We start from the raw sequence: 19,592 nt of genomic DNA, 5'->3' as shown, positions 1-19,592 counted from the left end.
CGCCCTCACATAAAAGCAACACCCACTGTGCTCTGTGATATCATACTGAATCACACATCTACAGTCCTGGCTTTTCACATTATTTCGGTTCATATTTGTTCGCTCGTTGTTTTTGACCAAGAACAAAATGTCTCGCTTATCTTTGCTGCAGTGGCGGAGGTCACCTACCTCAGGGTTCCAACCTATCTATCAGCACCAGCCAGAGCATAAACATCAAGTCTGAGCCTATCTCACCGCCACGGGAGCGCGTCACCCCGTCTGGGTTCCCCTCACAGCAGCCGCAGCAAGGGTCCAGCCGACAGGAAGTTCTGGGACGTTCACCTGCCGACAGCCTCAGCTCGTCTTGTAGCTCATATGATGGCAGTGATCGCGAGGACCACCGGCCAGACTTCCACTCCCCGCTGGGGCTGGGCAGACCCCCTGCTGGCTCGGAGGACAGGGAGAGCCCATCGGTCAAGCGCTTGCGCATGGATACATGGGTGACATAAAGAGCTCTGATCAAGCCTCCAGTCACCAGCCGGTCAGAGAGAGAGGGAGGGGTTAGACATGGAGATAAAAGAGAGAGAAAGAGGGAAAAAGAGAGAGTGAGGGAAAGAGAGAGAAAGAGAGAGAGAGAGAGCAAGGGTCCTTACAGCTATCATTGTCATGCTATTATTCAACTCCACTTCAGTTTGTATGACTGAGATGTAATGTAATAAGACGTGTCAGGACATATCTAAAGTTAATTCTCAGACTGATAAAATAAGATTAAAAACTCAGCTAGGTGGACTGAATTATATGCACAAACAGGTGGTATCAGGTACTTGGTGCAATTCAGGAGACGCTGCAGAAGAAAGATGTTCAAAGAAAATCGTTAAACAATAGGCGGTAGATTACTTTAGTCACTGGTCTAGTCAGACACTTACATGTAGTTGCTGTTTTTGCTGTTGTGCTTGCAAGTTGCAAACAGTCAGAGAAAATTGTGTTGCTTTCAGGCTGAGGACCCGTGCATATGATATTTCACTGCAAGAACTGTCTTTAAAATCATGCTGTAATCACACAAGACCTTTATATTAAGTGGCCTCTCCTAATTTATTGACTGAGTGGATCAGGCGCGCATCAGTTTAAAGGACCAGTGTGTGGGATTTGGTAGAATTTAGCTGCGATGGTGTGTGTTGCAAATTGATCCCTCACTTTTCCCCTTCTGAGGCCGCCAATGTAGAAACGTGAAATGTTTGTCCACGTTTGTCCCACATGACCGACTCCGTGGAAGAAAATACTGCTCTAATTATAAGCCACACATCCCCCCCTTCAAAACGTAAAAAACAAATTCAATTGCAGTTGACTACACACTAATTCAAACATGTTTGTGAATGCTGTAATATACGCCTGCCGTTGGATACTCAAACATCCAGCACACTGGTCCTTTTTATCAAAGTTACACAGATATTTTGATCCTACAGTAAATCGTTGCAACAGTTGAGACTACTTTAGCGATTACGTGAAACATAAATGTCGGGGGTAAAAATGAGATAGGAGCAGAATCTATTGCAATAATGACAATAACTATTCATTTTATAATTTAAAAGATTAGGGTATGTAAATGTGCAATTAAGATAATGCCCAGTTGAGCTGGTGAGAAAGTCAGCATGTTCACGTTTGTGTAACAGTTCATCAGTAATATAAGCCAAAGCTGTTCTTTTGTGTTGTTTTGTACAGTTGCATTGATTTCTCCTAACAACTCACTCAAACGCACCGTTTCTTTCGTCACAGTTCTTATTTGTTATTGTGCTTTTAATATAGTTTAAAGTCATGTAAACCAGATCTTGAATCGATATCGAAAGCCATGAACATTTGCTGTTCTGTTTGTGTAATTGATCATTTGAGCCAAACGTCGTCTTTTGTTGTGTAAATAGCGACTTTAATATATATTACCAGGGTGTGAGTACATGCTGAATGTACTGTATGATCACCGTTTTCAAGGAAAGTATATTTTTGTGGTTTACAGCCAAGTTTACAAGAGTACACCCTTAAAGAAAAAGGAAAAAAAAGTAGATCATTCACTGGTCAATATTTACTATTATGTTAGTCTCTTTGAAAATGAACCGCCAACATAAAACTCCCATGTGTTTAGTTCCAGATGGCTAATTTGTTTTGTCTCTCTTTTTAGTGGTTTAGTGGTGATTGTTTGTCCTGATGACATTGTAATAACAATGCTGTGAGGTTGAAGTTCCACTATTTTCATATTTCTTAAGGATAATCACAAGGCTAGGGGAAATAGGGTTTCTTCTCACCTATTGTGCTGGCCTGTGTTAGCAGCTGCTGAATACACTGCCACCATTCAAGTCCAAGGTCCAAGCCCCTCACTGAGGAATAATCTATTGTTAATGCGTGTAGCTCGACTGAAAGACACGTCATCTCTCAAGCCATTTCCGCTATCGTGCTATCGGTTCATGCAATTAAAGGAAGACACATGGACATGGCAGAAGTGGCTGCTGACCTTCGTACAAAACCAGTCATGCCTGTTCCCACGTGTAGTTGTAAATATGTAAGTCTGCTTGAACTGTCCGTCACAATTGTGTGCAAAAACACCCATGTGTGTCATGAATTGGCTACGCAAACTTCATCTTATCTCCATTTCCCGTTTGAGTAGTGCAGCCTGAGGAACAGTGAAAATCTGAAGCTGTTGAGGTCATGTAAAGACAGGAGATGGTGTTCAGGGGGAGGGGCTGTGACTTGTTTTCTTCTTCATCCTCACTGGAAAGGAATCATTCAGCAGCCAAATCATAATAAAACACACTGACTGACTTCAATCTCACTGCTGAAAGGCACACATTTGTATGAGAAGTTTGCTGTACAAGACGAGTGTTGCTGTGTCTTCGCCATGGCTTTTCTTGTGTGCGTTTCTGAGGTTTCTGACCTATGCTGCCCCCATCAACAGCTCCATGGTTGCTCACGTCTGTAATGATCTATGCAGTTAACCCCGATTCACATTAAACATACAGAATATGATGTCATTACAGGTCACGTTTAGTCTGCGGTGCATTAGGAAGACGAGTGTTAAAGACTGTTAGCCTCCTAAAGTGCCACAGAAGGAAGTTGCTGGAGTACAAGTTAGGTCTAATACATTTCATTAAATTATTTATTTGGATACCCTATGTCAATTTCCACATACTCACATGGTGTATAGTAATCCATAGTGTAATGTAGTTTTAACACAGCTGGTGAGAATAGCAATAATAAAAGACTACAACGAAAACCATCTGCCTGTCTGGGCAGCATCACCTCGAAGTTGAGCACATATTTTAGCACTCGATAACATATCAGGGAATTTTGTAGTTGCTCTATCTATATGCACAGTTAGGAAAATGCCTTATCCCAAAGAGAAATGACACCGCTTTTACTTTCCCTCAGTAAAACAAAGACAATGCAGATTTCAAGCAAACATGACCAGACCTGCCTCGTCTCAGATAGGACACACGCAAGAAAACGCACGGCGAATGCACTGCGATACACTTTGCTCTTTTGGTCTCTGTCCAAGTTGTGCACAACTGATGAATGTGAAAGGAAAGGGTAATCAATGAACCTCTGTCGAGGACTTTCTTCACTTTGCTGTGCAAGAGTACACTGCTTTGCTTCACTGCTTTTATAAACAGAACTACGTGTTTGGTAAGTGTTTGTAGTTGATAGTTCACTTAACTAAAGAAGCTGTTTTCGGTTTGAATGCTCAGACCGTTTGGCGGCACAAGCTGGACTTTGTTGCCAATAATGACATTATTTGTTTCAGAATCAAAATAGATTTGAAGTTAATCTACATTTTATTTCCCTTGAATGTGTTCCTTTATTTTCAGCATAAATATTCAAGTGAACTTTTTATTAAACAATTAAGATACTATGCTAGATGTTGTACAAAATTTGTATTCTTCACAAAAGTACAAAATATTGGCTTTTAATGTGTAATTTAGGTTATCTCTCTTATTCTGTATAAAATGAAGTAAACAACTCTTTCATAGAATTTGTTCTCCTGTGAAGTCCCAAACAGTAGAAACTGTCAACTTTATTAAACACCTCAGTGTATGCTCAGTCTGATCTCACTGTCTATTTATCTTTGAATTATGCAAAGACTTTTTTCCCCCTCGTCTCTTATATCGGTGTACTATATTTATTTGGTTCACTGGGCCCACTGCCATTGTCAATTAGATGCAAGCTGAACAGGCAGCACATTGCGTCTAAAAACTTGAAAAAACCCAGAATTTATATAAGAAATGTTAAATTTCCAGTTTGTGTATTTTAAAATCATATTAATTTCCAATGAAAAAGTAGGACTACTGCACTGGAAAAAAACCCAAATAACTGTCCATTGAATCCAATCATGTGTGATCACGTGTAATATTAAGTAATTTTCTGCCTATGCATTAACTTCTACATAGATTTTATTTTATATATTGTATATGATTTGGAAATTTGTATTTACTACAATGAAAATCTTCCATGTATTGCAATGAAGAATCTCTAAGTTTGTCAAGTTAATACAACAATATTATTGTTAGAACAGCTACAAATTATATATAGTAGAAACCATATTTTTTGCATTCAGCTGTTACAGGCACCAGTAGAGAACAGTGTATTTGCATGCTATTGCCTGCAGGAGGCACTGCAGTACAATGAATTAGTCAATAGTTTGCTGGGCCGTTACTAAAGCAGGGGAATGTACTGCAAAGGAAAACTAGTTTATTCCATCTCTCTTGATCTACTTTGACTAAAGCTTCTTATTAGTGGGCTCTATATTAATTTTATGTCTACTATACAAATGTGTATGTGGAAGATGGGAGATGACAGACGTTATGAGCCATCAATATATGAATATGAGGTTAAATGGACACACCAAAAAGTAAGGGAAAAATAAAATGTAAAAAAACAAAACAACACAAGTATAGGCTTTAACATGACAATGAGAAGGGGGAAAAAAACAACAAAAAACCATTTGGGGACTGAATCACTGATCACACCAAAAGTCAAAGTTAAAGTTGTCATATTTTTATATATTGAGACATTATTTGGAAAGTGAATTATTGTTATAAGTTCGATATTTTTAGTGTTGTTCCTTACCTTTTGAGGCTTTTTGAAAAAAGGAAAGTTCTACAGAATTTCAGTAGAATACTAAACACACCCCATGATTCAACAGCTTTTGCAACAAAAAGTCGAAGTAATTGCTTCCTTTGTGACTTTATCAGTCTCTCACATTGTTGCGGAGGAATTTTTTCCCACTTTTCATTACAACATGTCAGTTTCAGTTGATTAAGGTTTGCAGTCATTCATTTATGCACACGTCTCTTAAACATTTCAATCAAATTGAGGTTTAGACTTTGACTGGACTATTGCAACACCTTGATTCTTCTTCTTCTTCTTTTTAGTTATTCTGTTATAGATTTGCTGGTGTGTATGTAATCGTCGCTCTATAGTTTCAGTTGTAGTTAAACTTTATCAGAGGAGTTCATGGTCAACTCAATGACTACAAGGTGCCCAGGTCCCATAGCTAAAAGATAATCATCACACCTCCACCACCATGATGCAAGGTTTATGCTGATATGCTGTGTTTGGATTCCATGGCTCTGTGCATCATGGCAAAACTGCTCTACTTTGGTCTTATCTGTTCAAAGGAAATCGTGTACAAAGTTTTGTGTTATGTTTGGATGCTATGCTAAGCTATGCTTCCAAACCAACGCGTATTTGTTCAGTCTTTTTCTAATTTCTGCCATGGACTGAGGCCTGTAGAGTCTGAGGCATAGTTCTCAGTTTTGTTTTGGTTTTTTTAATTTCTCTGAACATTGTATGGTCTTACTTTGGAGAGGATTTGCTGGGAAGACCATTCCGGAGAAGACCATGTTACTGTGTTAACATACCTGGATGCTTCAGACAGAAAACCAAACCCTCTGCTTTTGTAAAGGTTGTTGGTTCTCACTTAGCAGCTGAAACCTACCCTCTTAAATCCCATGGAAGCAGTAAGAGTTTTGTTTTTCACAGGACTACACAGTGTTTTTGCAATAGACTTTCATTCCTGACAGCAGGAAAATCACAGGTGGAGCTGATGACATTAATGACTCATGACTCAGTTCCAATCAATGTCCTAGTAAACCGTGACCCTGCAGCAACATACGTAATAGCAGGGCCTCCCATAAATGGAATGCAGACATCTTTAATACACCTATTCCTTTCTATTCATGGCAAGTCAAAGTGTTTATTAGTGGGTGGGTCCATTTAGAGGACAACTCTGTATATTTTTACTATATTTTCATCTGCCACCTGCACTTGCTAGTTACTTACCAAATTGTAAACAAACCGATTCTTCTATTGCACTTTACTACTTGAGCACCTTAAACAACATGCCCCATTCACTCATTCATTTTCTACACTTTTTTTTTTAACATCTAAGTGATTTCTAGCTAACATTCGCACACATTAGTTTGGATGAACACATCAGGAGCAACACAGGCCTCAGTATCTCCAATCTCAAATTGGAAGGTCATCTTCTAATCCCCTCGATTAGCGGATGACCTGCTCTACCTCCTGAGCCACAGGTCAGCACAGGCTTGAAAATAATTACCTCTCCTACAACAGATTAAATAGTTACAGTTTTAACCCATTTGGCCACTGACAATGTTTAAATCTTAAGCTCAAACCCTGGTAAGAACTATTTCTTTACTTTTACTTTCATCACTTTGAATGCAGTTTGTGTGTGTGTGTGTGTGTGTGTGTGTGTGTGTGTGTGTGTGTGTGTGTGTGTGTGTGTGTGTGTGTGTGTAAAGGATTACTTACAGAGAGGCATTGTCAAACAAGTAAAAAATCCTGAAAGGTCATTTCCCCATGGCAAACTATCAAACTGTTCACTCAGTGTTACATATTAGTTTGTTAACACTGCCCAGCTGCACAGTTCTAACATTAGCATTTTATTGCCCAGGTATTGACTAAGGTACCATTATTAAGGTAAGAAAAAAAAAACATGCAGGTAATTGTTACAACCTGTATCAGCGAAAGACAGATTATGATTTTATTTTACACTTTGAATCTTGAGGTTTTTGCACACATTCTCCGTGTGATTCCTTGATTTCTTAAACAGGCAGCTGGAGTCTGATGGTTGGGAAAGGTTGGGTCACATTTCACTGCGTGTTATACTTGTATAACTATGTACGTGACAAATAAAAGGATCTTGAATCTTGAAGCAGTGGGAACAGTTCAGTGCATCAAATATCCATCAGAGTATAGTTCAGAATCATAGATGTTAGGCTGAGCAATTACTGCTCGAAGTATAGAACCGACTTTTGTCCGCTGGTTTATTTTAAATGTGCTGGCCAAAATTTTCTCTCTGAATTAAAGTCGACTTTCTCTAGAAAACTCTGCTTTTTCACATCTTGTGTAGGCAGGGTCTCATCATCCATTTATGTACAGAACTGTTATTACAGTGTAATCTCTAATCAGATGCTGAGATTACCTGAGAGGGAAACAACAAAATCCTGCACTTCCTTAAGCGCATGTAAACATGGGTGTAGTTAAAGTTTGAGTGGGGAAGGTGGGATGTGTGTGCATTTGGGGTGTGGGTCATAGACTCTACAATCTAACCACTGTAGAAAATCTGAGGCATTATACTGTTATATGTCACACATTTAAATATTCATTTCCATAAAATCATTAAGGTAGAATGGAAAACTGAATCAGGTTGTCAGTTATCAGGGGAATGAGTCTGAAAAATGCATACTTGTTAAATTAATTGTTGAATACATGGTCAAACAGTGGTCACAGACACCATAAACATTGGACAGCATCAACACCTTTTGGACTAATCCTTAGTGTTAGTGTTGGAGGGGTCATTTATCAGCTAAGCTATCTAGACTGGTTAACAAGTTTCATTAATAAACTGTGTGGGTTCAACAGAGACACAATCATCAAATCTGAAGCAAAGGATTGTCTGCACCACACGGCAACTCAAAACATTACTCAGCTAGTCCTTTAAAAATGCTGCGCAAGATTAGAACAGCATGCATTAAAACACTCACTTCATAGCGGAGGTGAGGCCTAATGAGACTAGAAGGCCACCTGCCATTCAATATGGCCACACCCTTAACTCATTTATGCAAAATGTACTCATTCAGAGTTGTTATGAAGGGATAAACTAGACTCCATCTCTTTTCCTTTTTTGTACCAGGTTAAATCCCTTGTGGAAAGAGCCACAAGTGGCACCTAGAGGAACTACAGTTTTTGGCACTTTATTCCTGGACTCCATTTTTCTCCATGTTTGAAACTTGGTTAAGGTGCTATCATATTTAATTAGTCAAAGACATTCATTAAAAAATAAATAAATAAACAAACAAAAATGTAGTTTATTCCAATGTGAAGTAAAAACGAATGAGTTTGTGAATCTCAACATTGTTTTCGTGTTTTTTGTAATGCGTTTTTTAATTTAAAAATGAAGAGCATGCATGTATATCCTCATTATAAGAAGACCAGTAACTTAGCAATAAAAATAAAAATTAACTGACAATTTCAGTTTTATGATGAGGATTTTACTAATGAACAACACAGGTGAACCTGAAATAAATATTATTTTGCACCTTCAGCTAGGACATAATAAGGTCTGAGCAAAGTTCTGTTTTATTCTGACTTAACAGCGCTTAAAAGCTTCTTCTGGCGACTTTTTGGGAACTGGTGTTGTGATGTAAGCGCGGATATTCGTGTGATAGACTCGCGGCCTGCCCACCGCTCCCTGGAATTAGATAAGCGTTTGAGAAAATGGATGGATAAATTGAAATCAACTGAAAACTGCTAGATCATAGCTGGAGACCCAGGGATCATCCACGATCCATCCAGGTGATCCTTCACGCAAAATTTAGTCAGTCAGAAAAAGACGTTACTGTTAAAGTGGAAGAGCAATGTGCACACAGTGCAAGCGCTCGGTGTTCAGGGAGCAATCCGATAGGTGAGCATAACATTGTCTGCAAATGCCCAAGAAGCTGAACTTAAAAGGGGAATGCCCAGGATCAGGTAAGATTTACATTTTTTGGGCGCATTCTTGAAATTTGGCACACCGTGTTCAGGAAATCTTGCGCAGGAATATGGCCAAATCTTCTTGCCCTTTTTCCTCCATCAACTGTCAGTTGTAATAATGCAAAGGTGCAACCACTTTATTTGCAGCCAAACAGGCCTCATTTCAAATCAAATCAAATCAAATCAAATCACTTTTATTGTCACATCACATGTGCAGGCACACTGGCACAGCACATGCGAGTGAAATTCTTGTGTGCGAGCCCCCACAAGCAACAGAGATGTGCAAACACAACAACACAAACGAGCAAAATACAAGAATGGCCAACCTGAAACTAATAAATATATGTACAATATATAATAGTGTATGCATTTCTGGATGTGTATACTAAATATTTTCCTACGTGTGTGTGTGTGTGTGTGTGTGTGTGTGTGTGTATACACATTTTTACAAATTAAATAGTAAAAAAATAAAAATAATAATAATAATAAAATATATAAAATATACAGAGTTGAATATGTGCAAAACAAGTGGCATTTATATACAGTGTGGAGTGCATAATGTTGAAGTTCCAGTAGTGAAGCTGAGGTGTCTATGACGTGTTCAGCAGTCTGATGGCCTGATGGAAGAAGCTGTCTCTCAGTCTGCTGGTACGGGACCGGATGCTGCAGAACCTCCTTCCTGATGGAAGCAGTCTGAACAGTTTATGGCTGGGGTGACTGGAGTCCTTGATGATCCTCCCCGCTTTCCTCAGGCACCGCTTCCTGTAGATGTCTTGGAGGGAGGGAAGCTCACCTCCAATTATCCGTTCAGAGCACCGCACTACTCGCTGGAGAGCTTTGCAGTTGTAGGCGGTGCTGTTGCCATACCAGGTGGTGATGCATCCAGTGAGGATGCTCTCAATGGCACAGTGATAGAAGGTCCTGAGGATGCGGGGGCTCATGCCGAATCTTTTCAGTCTCCTGAGAAAGAAGAGGCGCTGCTGCGCCTTCTTCACTGTTTTGTTTGTGTGTACTGACCACGTAAGATCCTCAGCCAGATGTACTCCAAGGAACCGGAAGCATTCATTAACTCGACTCTGCAATCTCATGTTTAAAACATCTGTACTTTCTGCCACATATTCACTGTCTTTGGGACAACAGCTTTTGAAAATAGCCACAGTTATATAATTATTTTTAGATGATGGAGTTCCTCATTTTTCAAGCCAGCCAGTGATCATCATTGTGTCTGGCTGCTCTGCTGCTTTAGTGAAAAACGGCTCTATAAGTTGTGGCCTCCCTGGTATCTAGCTGAGCAAGATTGCCGTGCGGGCTCTTTTTGAGAAATTTTAAACAAATATCCTCATATGTGGTTCTCATTTGTCTTAGAAACAAAAATCAGGTTAAAAAAAAAATCTGGTAAATCTTTGTTTTTACATTCATCAGGTCCCAATCAGCCCAAATATCACAGAGAAATGAAAAATGCATGCCATGGAAGAGTTCAGGTCTCAGGAGGTTAATGGTGTTGTGCACATTTTGAGCATATCTCGTAATCGAAGTAACTCTGGGCCAATTGTAATCCAGCTAAGAATCAGATTGTTAGCCTACCACTAGCAGCTAGGTCAGTTATTGCCAATACATCTACTGTAATTTTACTTTACTTTATATCAATATAATATTGATACTCTTAAATATGAAGAAAAAGTTAAAACTACATTTATCAAACATACATCACGGATGTTTTAGGCCACTCAGTCCACAGGCTCACTCTTTAATGACTGTATTCAGTTTGTAGGCTTGCATGTGCATAACTCAGTAGATTTGTCCCCAAGTGCATGTTCTTGGCTCTCCTTCCTGAGACCAGCTGTGATTTAGGCTGGAAGATGTCCACTGTGCATGGGTAGAGTAACCAAGCAGGGTTTTGGGTTGTTTGAGTTGAGCGAGAAAGAGGGCGACAGGCCACCTGCCATAGGGGCTTGCCCTGTTCTGATGCCCAACCCTGCCTTTCAAGTGGAAGCCAAGTAGAGGGTCTTTCATGTGGGCCTGATCTCCTAAAGACATCAGCAAATATTGAACAAGACAGTCCAGACTCAAACACATCTGTTGTCATATAGTCTCAACTGTTAGGCTCAGACAAAGATAGAGAGAGAGAGAGAGAGAGAGAGAGGGAAAACCAGTGTGTCTGTTGCATTAGCTTCTATCTGTAGACAGAAAGCTATAGTTTATACTTTGCAAACACAAATGCTCCTTTTTAACTAGCTTAGGCTAAACCACGTTCTACTGTAAACAAATATGGGGGTGTACGAAAGTAATGGAGTTGAGTATGGTGAGGCAGCTACCGAGTGCCAGATCCTCCCTGACATTTCATATGCCTGTCATGTTGCAGAATCCATCAGCAGCATTTTTGGGACTGTTTTGGACACATAGGAAAGACAGTTGTATTGTATAATTAGGCTAGATTAAGGTATTAAGTATATTTTCAAATACTTGGGGCTATAATGGAACCCATATGAGAGAATGCAAGTCGTAAAACAGACAAATTGCCTCACAAATGCAAATAAACTGTCAAATATACAAATCAACACAGAGCAAGCTGGCATAACAGGCTGCTGTGCTGTGAGCAACTGTTTCATAGTTTCAACGCTGCCGTGTTGGTTTACTCTCTCGCTACGTTGTCTTAATTTACTCCATAATTCTTGTCAGATTTTTTTTTCTTAGCCCACATAAGTGGAGTCAAACTGTACTTTGTGTTGCTCCATCTATCACAGACAACTTGGGTAGGACTGAACAGTTGAAAGGCATTCACATAGTCATTGAAACTCGCCTTGTTTGACTGGTACGGCTAGTTTCACCTGCTGCTGCTCCTCCACCAATCACTTGTCTGGGATCCTACGTGATCTGTTGCCTTAAATACTTCGGCTCGTTGACCATAGTTGGGATAGCTAACTTGTCTGTTGGAATGATTTCATCTACTCTGGGTGGGAACTAAATCAGTTTGTAGGTTTGACAACAAAGCTCAACTGAACAGGTATGTTCCAGTGTCTTCCTTTTCTAAATTAGACTGAGTGTCATTCAGGTTGCTGTATATCCAGCTATTTTTTTTAAATACAGATTTGTTAATTTTTTTATGTCAGCATTATTGGTAAGATTGTTTTTGTTGTAATATGTTTTTTTGTGTTGAATCAAGGTGAAAGGCAGAAAAGTGGCACATTAAATCACACTAAACATTCGTCCCAATGTGGTTTGTGTATGTTGATAAAATCTTAGCCATAATGCTGCCAACCTACTACCTACCTCCTTGATATGTCACAAACCTCCATATAAATTCAATTTCTTCTTTATAAAATTTGACTCAAGCTTAAACGTCACACAGGAAATATAAATCACATTAGGAAGATGAGTAAGGGGCTGGGCTGCACAGTCTGCCACATTACCTTCAGTGTGTCTTGGCACTAATTCTACCAGTTTTTTTTTTGTTTTTTTTTTAAACCTACTGGTGAGATGAAAATCCTTCCCCCAAAATATAATTCGCTGTTCTAATTATAGTGGTAGAGTTGGATGTTGGACACTAAAATGTCCTAGAGCTGTTCAGCAGAGTTGGGATCTGGTTCCTGTGAAGCCCATGGCATATAATTTCCAAAATGTTCATGCTGATTAAAGCGTTAGCTACCCCCCATGCCTTAGGTATGGGGGGCATTGTTACACTGCAACTTTTCATGTCAGCAAAATATTCTTACAGCATAACAGAAACATTGCAGGGGTTAAAGTTTCAGCCTTTTCCTTTTAACTCGTTGCCCAAGTCGATCTTTTTCACTGACTGTCTCCAGTATGTTCACATCAGCTGATCTCCATGAAGCTTCTATGTAAATTATGTGCATTAGACCTCTAAAAATGCACAGCAAATTAACTCACTGTTGTTGATTATTTTAATCTAAAGGGTAGCCCTCAAGATGGAGAACAAGAAAAAGAATTTAGCGGAGAGATTCCGTCTGAAACCCAAGTTTCCCATCTTAAAGAAGCCCGCCAAGAAGCCACTGGCCAAGCAGGGTAGGAATCTGGCCAATCGACGAAGTATCTCTGTACCCGACCTAACAATGGTGCCAGGTGAAGCATCTACCGAGGATGCTTCGCTGTCTTCTGCTGCTTTTGGCATCTCTCCTGGTCTGAGTGATACTGATTCTATTGCAAGTTCAGAGTTTGCAGACAAACTAAGTGATCCAATCCCAGAAATCAGAACCAGATTTCTTCAGCCTGATCACTCAAATCCAGCTCTGAATAGATTAAGCACACCCCCGGGGACCCTGGGCATTTATGAAGAAATGGATGATTTTGGTTTAGAGAACAAAACGAACCCAGTTGTAGATGAGTTATATGCTAAAATAGACAAAAAAGGCAAAGGGGCCTTATCAAAATTCCCTTTTGAACCAGCTCCTACAGGAAAGAAAATGTCTAACAGTGGACAAGATCCCATACCAAGACCAGACCTTCCAGAGAGAAGTGAAGAAGTCTCAGAAAAGGGGTCTAGAGAAAGTCTTGCTGCTGCAGCGCTGTTTAGAGCACAATCAATGGGAGAGCAAATAAACCCTTATAGAGAAAAACAGAACTCATCAGTTGAGCCGAAAAAGACATCATCTGAAAAAGGGACTCCACCAACAAAAAGACAAAATGCTTGTATAGATAAGCTGATGTTGGACTCTATGGGCAGACCTTTGGAAAGTGGAGATGGCAACTCTCTGAACTCAGCATGTGGCACTCCCAGTGAAGAGAAAGCCAACATGCCTTGGGTGAGAGATGTGGAAGAACAAGACAGAGAACCCTCTTCTCCCCTGCCGATAAACGAGTTCATAGATGAGAATCTCCTCGATGAAACCCCGGCAGATGAGGAGGATGAGGAAGAGGTCAGTATTATTTTTATTATTATATATTTCGGCACATGTATAGTCAGTGGATCCTAGTGATTTCCGTTTACTGTGACAACTGACATCAATTCCAACTGATTGATATATATAAAAAAAAAACAACACCCAGCACGCCCATGCGGGCGGTTTATCCTTCAAGCTCGGGTCCTCTACCAGAGGCCTGGGAGCTTGAGGGTCCTGCGCAGTATCTTAGCTGTTCCCAGGACTGCGCTCTTCTGGACAGAGATCTCCGATGTTGTTCCCGGGATCTGCTGGAGCCACTCGCCTAGCTTGGGAGTCACCGCACCTAGTGCTCCGATTACCACGGGGACCACCGTTACCTTCACCCTCCACATCCTCTCGAGCTCTTCTCTGAGCCCTTGGTATTTCTCCAGCTTCTCGTGTTCCTTCTTCCTGATATTGCTGTCATTCGGAACCGCTACATCGATCACTACGGCCGTCTTCTTCTGTTTGTCTACCACCACTATGTCCGGTTGGTTAGCCACCACCATTTTGTCCGTCTGTATCTGGAAGTCCCACAGGATCTTAGCTCGGTCATTCTCCACCACCCTTGGGGGCATCTCCCATTTTGACCTCGGGACTTCCAGGTTATACTCGGCACAGATGTTCCTGTACACTATGCCGGCCACTTGGTTATGGCGTTCCATGTATGCCTTGCCTGCTAGCATCTTGCACCCTACTGTTATGTGCTGGATTGTCTCTGGGGCATCTTTACACAGCCTGCACCTGGGGTCTTGCCTGGTGTGATAGACCCCAGCCTCTATGGATCTTGTGCTCAGAGCTTGTTCTTGTGCTGCCATGATTAGTGCCTCTGTGCTGTCTTTCAGTCCAGCCTTGTCCAGCCACTGGTAGGATTTCTGGATATCAGCCACCTCCTCTATCTGCCGGTGGTACATACCGTGCAGGGGCCTGTCCTTCCGTATCTATCCTTCCAATATATATATATATATATATATATATATATATATATATATATATATACCTTTCCATGCTTTCATTTAGCTTTCAAATAGTGTGGCTTTGTTTTTCCACTCGCTTTTGCAAATGAAGCCAAATGTTGTAGTTACTGTATCCTCTAGTATGCAGTCATGAATGAAGCCTTTTCTAAACCTGAGCCCAGACCTTTGGTTTTATTACATTTGATCTCTTGAGCTTTTAGGCAAATCACTCAACTGATGAAGCATCAAAAGCTGGTTGGTGTTCAAGTTAAAGTCCCTGTGTGGAGAGAAGCATCCGCTTTTGTTTAGATGTCTCTTAGATTAAAATAAAAAAAATGAAAACAAACCTCAAAAAAGAAAGATAAAAACCTGTGCTACCAGTTAGTCACACAATGTGCAAACAAGCCAAAAAAGAAAAAGCACAAAAGAGGTCAAGCAGAATTCACTTTCTCTTCAGATGCTACGTCTACAAAGCATCTACTGACTTTTTCACCCAAATGCAATAGGTTGTCATTAGCAAGACATTAATAGACACCTTTTTTGTAATAATGCAAACAACTGACTAAATAAATAATAGTAACGCTATTATGATTCCCTTGGAATGCTACACAAACCTAGATGGCTTGGCTGTCCTCGACTCAAATGATTGCGCAGTTTTATATTTTATAAAGTGTCACAACATTTTTAAAAATCTATTTTTTTTACACAGCTTGCCAGTGAATCAGCTGACTTCTTTGACGAAAATGCTTCAGTGAGTATCCACTGAGTTGTCTTCATTTTATTAAGCTAATCATCTGGTGTGGTAAATGCATACAAATATCAGTGATTCTCCGCAGGATGTTACAGGGGGGTGTGAGGATCGAGTACCTGCCCCATTCCAGAGGTATCTCTTGAAAATCAACCTGAAACGAGGAAAAAACCTGGTCATCAGAGACAAGCGCTCAGGTACGCCAAAAACCTACAGGTGATCCATAAAATAAGCTCTCGACCTTTAACAACCTGTAAAATTAAAAGATCTCATCTAGATCTTAGAAATTTGAATAAACTAACATCAAATCCTGTTCTTATAACAGCAATTTTTTAAAACAGTCTTGGTTGGATCCGTATCTATCAAAACGTTAGATCATAGATAGATCACATGTCCTGTATACAGTAAAACAATGCATTTCTTTATTTGTTGGCTCCTAGGGACAATCTGATAAAGTTTTACAGGCACGTGAAGTCCATATTGGTCTTGTCAGTCTTATTGTTACTGTGACAGGAATGTAAGGTGAGATATCCTTCAGTTCAGGTCAGTTCAGTTAAAGCTCCTATTTGCAGGTGAGACATCTCATGTGAAGTTATGCACGGACAAAGAAAAAACAAAACATTAGAAAAGTATGCAGTCAAACGAGTATGACAAGAGGCTGACGATACGATGAGACACTACTGGTATTGTGACGACTGTTTGCCTGTAGATTTTTGAAGTGGAAAAGTCATCCCTTACCTCCTAAAGTCAAAGCTGTCTACCACTGTAATTACTTTGGAGATGTCTTTTGGTTTGATAGTTTGATGTTTACTTCCTAAAGTGGCAGAGCCGTGCTTTGGTTACGTTACGAGTCACCGTGTGTAAAATCAGTTAGATATTTTGAAAGGTGGTCTCAAATCTTTGTGTGCTTAAATGACTGTTTCCCCCCATATCTGGCATTGATCTGTGAGAGGCAAAAAAGTTTTCTTTCCCCTGAGGCCTAGGTCGGCATTTACTCTGGGAAAGCTACACCCTCACGTGGTCATAGGTTGAATTACAACATATGAGAAAACTGTGAAGGCTGATCAAGAATCCAAAATGAAAGCAACATTCTGGCTTTTATTTTAAGGTTAGAACAAATGTGTTCAAATTGGCCTCGTAGAAGGTCAATATTTTAAAGCTATGTTAATCTCATCAGTTTCCTTCTAACCAATTATAAACCTTGCTGTGCCTCCCATCACCTAACAGCTATATATGGTGGTGGTACTTGAAATGGTGCTGCTTTGTGGTACAAGGCTCTCCCAGCCATACTTCTAAGCTAGTTGAGACCTCACTTCCCCTGACAAGATGGCACAGTGATGATGCAATCCCCACACGCCCCCTATCTCTCCACTGTTTGCCCAACAGTCAACACAGTGCCAAGAGCTCACCAATGGCATACATTGTCATTACATATTCTAAAAGGACCCACATAACCAGCCCCTCCCCTCTCCCATTCCTTGGTTTTTGTTCTCCCCTTTTTTCCCCCCTATTAATTTCCATCGTCACCATTCTCAGTCATGCCAGAGCTTTTCTCCTTGCTAGCTGCCACATTCTCCTCCTGTCAAGCTGCCTGGAGGTTTCCCTGTCACAGGCTGGCAGGGTGGAGCTGCTGTGGGTCCTGCCTGCCTTTGCGAGATGTTCATTTGGAGTGGGGAGCTGACAGGCCTGACAGCCCATCCCCACAGGGCCTTTGTCATGTGATTCAAGCCTCCCTGCAGGCTCTCTCAAGCACCCCTTTATTCCCCTATACAAATGAAGGCATGGGGCTGGCTTTCATTTTTTTGGCCAATCTGCATGCAATTGCAGAAACAAAGAAGTCCCTTACCCCCACCCCACTCACAGACAGACTTTCTTAACAAGCTTGGAGGATTAACACTGGTTGCTTCTAGATTTTGGTTTCTGGTAGCCTCATGCTGGCGAGTGTTTCTACCCTGTGACAATTAAACAGCTACATTCTTCTGTTTTTGCCATGTGTGGGGTGCACCTCCTCCATACATATTTCACTCTCTCACACGACGAGCATGTGGGGGGGAGGAGGGAGTGTATACGAATGTGCGTTTTCATGCACAGTGTACACTAATAGAGCGACAAGCTGCTAACATCGTTTAGTTTCCATTTAGTATTTCCACTTCCTCTATATGCTGTCATGGAACCAGCTTGATGATTGATAATTTAACACATAAGATCGCTCCTCCACTTGTGTCGCACGACACTCTCTTGCTGATTTGCCCTTTATTGTGTTTCATTTAGGTACCAGTGATCCTTATGTGAAGTTCAAAATTGAAGGAAAACAGTTCTATAAAAGCAAAGTGGTTTATAAAGACCTGAACCCTCGCTGGAACGAGTCCTTCTCCCACCCTCTCCGAGACAGAGAATATAACATAGAAGTTCGGGTAGGCGCTGCTTATATATGATTGCATTTTGCAAGGGACACCGGTCTTGTGCCAGACCGGACAATTTCAGTCTGAATGCAAGGCCAAGAGATGTTTAATTTAATACATGCCATACCTCTAATAATGTTGCAGGTCTATGATAAAAATCGGACCTCTGATGATTTCATGGGTTCCAGCTTTATTTCCCTGAGAGATCTTGAACTGCAAAAGTGAGTAATACTTTTACATTTTAGAGATTAGTTTATGCACAAGGGGTCTTCTCATTTTTAATCTTCATACCCTTCCTGTCTCCTCACAGAACCAATGAAATGGAGTTGCGTCTCGAAGATCCAAAAAGCAAAGAAGATGACATGGGAGTCATTATTGTTGATGTCTGCCTGATGTTCAGAGACGCCACCATCAAAAAAGGCCCGGTAGGAATATTTCAGACATTACAAGTGTTTGTGTGATGAAAATCTATATTCTTACCTGCTATTATGCACTCATTCATTGCAATTCTTCTCAATTTTATAGAGATTTGGACCCAAAAGAAATAAGGTATGGGTTTTTTAAATCTTCACATTTGCTTTTAATGCCATGATATTTTTTTAATTTCCTCATTAGCGCTTATGGTTAGGCTAATCTAACTCACTAGGGGGCAGTAGCTCACTACACAATGGTGCAACAAAGAACGAGGCATATGTTCAGGACTCAGGCTTTTGTGTGTAACCTTGTTATCAGCACAGCCTATTTCCTTTCTGCTTTATAGTTAACCTTTTTAGCAATGCATACTATATTCAGTCAGTGGAATCATTTTGTGTAAAGAAAGTATGGTACAATATTACATTCTGATCAAAATCAAAGTAATAGTATTCGCTGAATATGCTGTCATGAAAGAGCCTTTTGATGAGCATTATAGAGCAGTATTTGGTTTTGTGGTAAACAAAGTTCCGTCTCTTCTCAAGTGGTTTTCAATATATTGAAGCAGTAATTAGATTCAGAGTGAAATAGGAGGGTTGCTGTTTGGGACTCACACTGCAGCGATTGGGTTTATTTTCACACCTATGCTGTCACTACATCTGCCACTGTTCAGTCTCTTGATGGTCCAGTAGGCAGTCTCAATTTGAAATTAGATGACAAAGGAATGAATGCCATTTTCATACACATTGTAGGTTATCCACTACAGATGGTTAAATATACTCAAAGGGAGACAGAAATGTGTGGCGGGACTCTGCGCGCTGTTCTCCTGCCTAAATCACGGTGCTAATTTAACAATGTAACAATGCCATTTTTACCCCCCCCCCCCCGCCATTTCATGTTTTTTTTTTGACAAACGTACAATATCTTATTGCGTTTAACACCTATCCTGGAAGTGCTGAATACCCGGCTCTTGCAGCTCTACTCCCCCTCCGTCAGAACATCGTTTTCTCCCTCTGTGTTACCACGACAGAGACAGGGAATTGCAAGTGCCTGAGTAAAAGTCTGCTGTGTGACAGTGTTTCAAACAGGAGGGGGCGTATGGGAGAAGCGGAAGGGAAGGGGAGCGGGGGGGGGCTTGGCTGTTGGAGGCATGTTGCCAGTGTGGGATGACTAAGATCGG

At 40.6% G+C, this 19,592-nt stretch overlaps 2 protein-coding genes across 13 annotated transcripts in view; both read left to right on the top strand.

The window, feature by feature from the left end:
- mef2aa (myocyte enhancer factor 2aa) overlaps window positions 1-4,062 on the top strand; it is a 67,257-nt gene extending 63,195 nt beyond the window's left edge. For all 11 annotated transcript variants that reach the window (XM_026176011.2, XM_026176012.2, XM_026176013.2 and 8 more), the window contains one exon: window positions 152-4,062. In XM_026176011.2, coding sequence (XP_026031796.1) covers window positions 152-488 — 337 coding nt within the window. In that variant the 3' untranslated portion in view covers window positions 489-4,062. The remainder of the gene's footprint in view (window positions 1-151) is intronic.
- Window positions 4,063-11,870: 7,808 nt separating this feature from the next.
- mctp2a (multiple C2 domains, transmembrane 2a) overlaps window positions 11,871-19,592 on the top strand; it is a 33,580-nt gene continuing 25,858 nt past the window's right edge. For both annotated transcript variants that reach the window (XM_026176010.2, XM_026176007.2), the window contains exons 1-8: window positions 11,871-12,022; window positions 12,932-13,892; window positions 15,561-15,602; window positions 15,688-15,796; window positions 17,871-18,013; window positions 18,146-18,222; window positions 18,312-18,426; window positions 18,527-18,550. In XM_026176010.2, coding sequence (XP_026031795.2) covers window positions 12,945-13,892; window positions 15,561-15,602; window positions 15,688-15,796; window positions 17,871-18,013; window positions 18,146-18,222; window positions 18,312-18,426; window positions 18,527-18,550 — 1,458 coding nt within the window. In that variant the 5' untranslated portion in view covers window positions 11,871-12,022; window positions 12,932-12,944. The remainder of the gene's footprint in view (window positions 12,023-12,931; window positions 13,893-15,560; window positions 15,603-15,687; window positions 15,797-17,870; window positions 18,014-18,145; window positions 18,223-18,311; window positions 18,427-18,526; window positions 18,551-19,592) is intronic.

This window comes from Astatotilapia calliptera, chromosome 7 (genome assembly GCF_964374335.1).
Source record: "Astatotilapia calliptera chromosome 7, fAstCal68.1, whole genome shotgun sequence".
NCBI lineage: Eukaryota > Metazoa > Chordata > Actinopteri > Cichliformes > Cichlidae > Astatotilapia > Astatotilapia calliptera.
The sequence above is the reverse complement of the archived record's forward strand: the minus strand, read 5'-3'. Positions and strand labels throughout refer to the sequence as shown.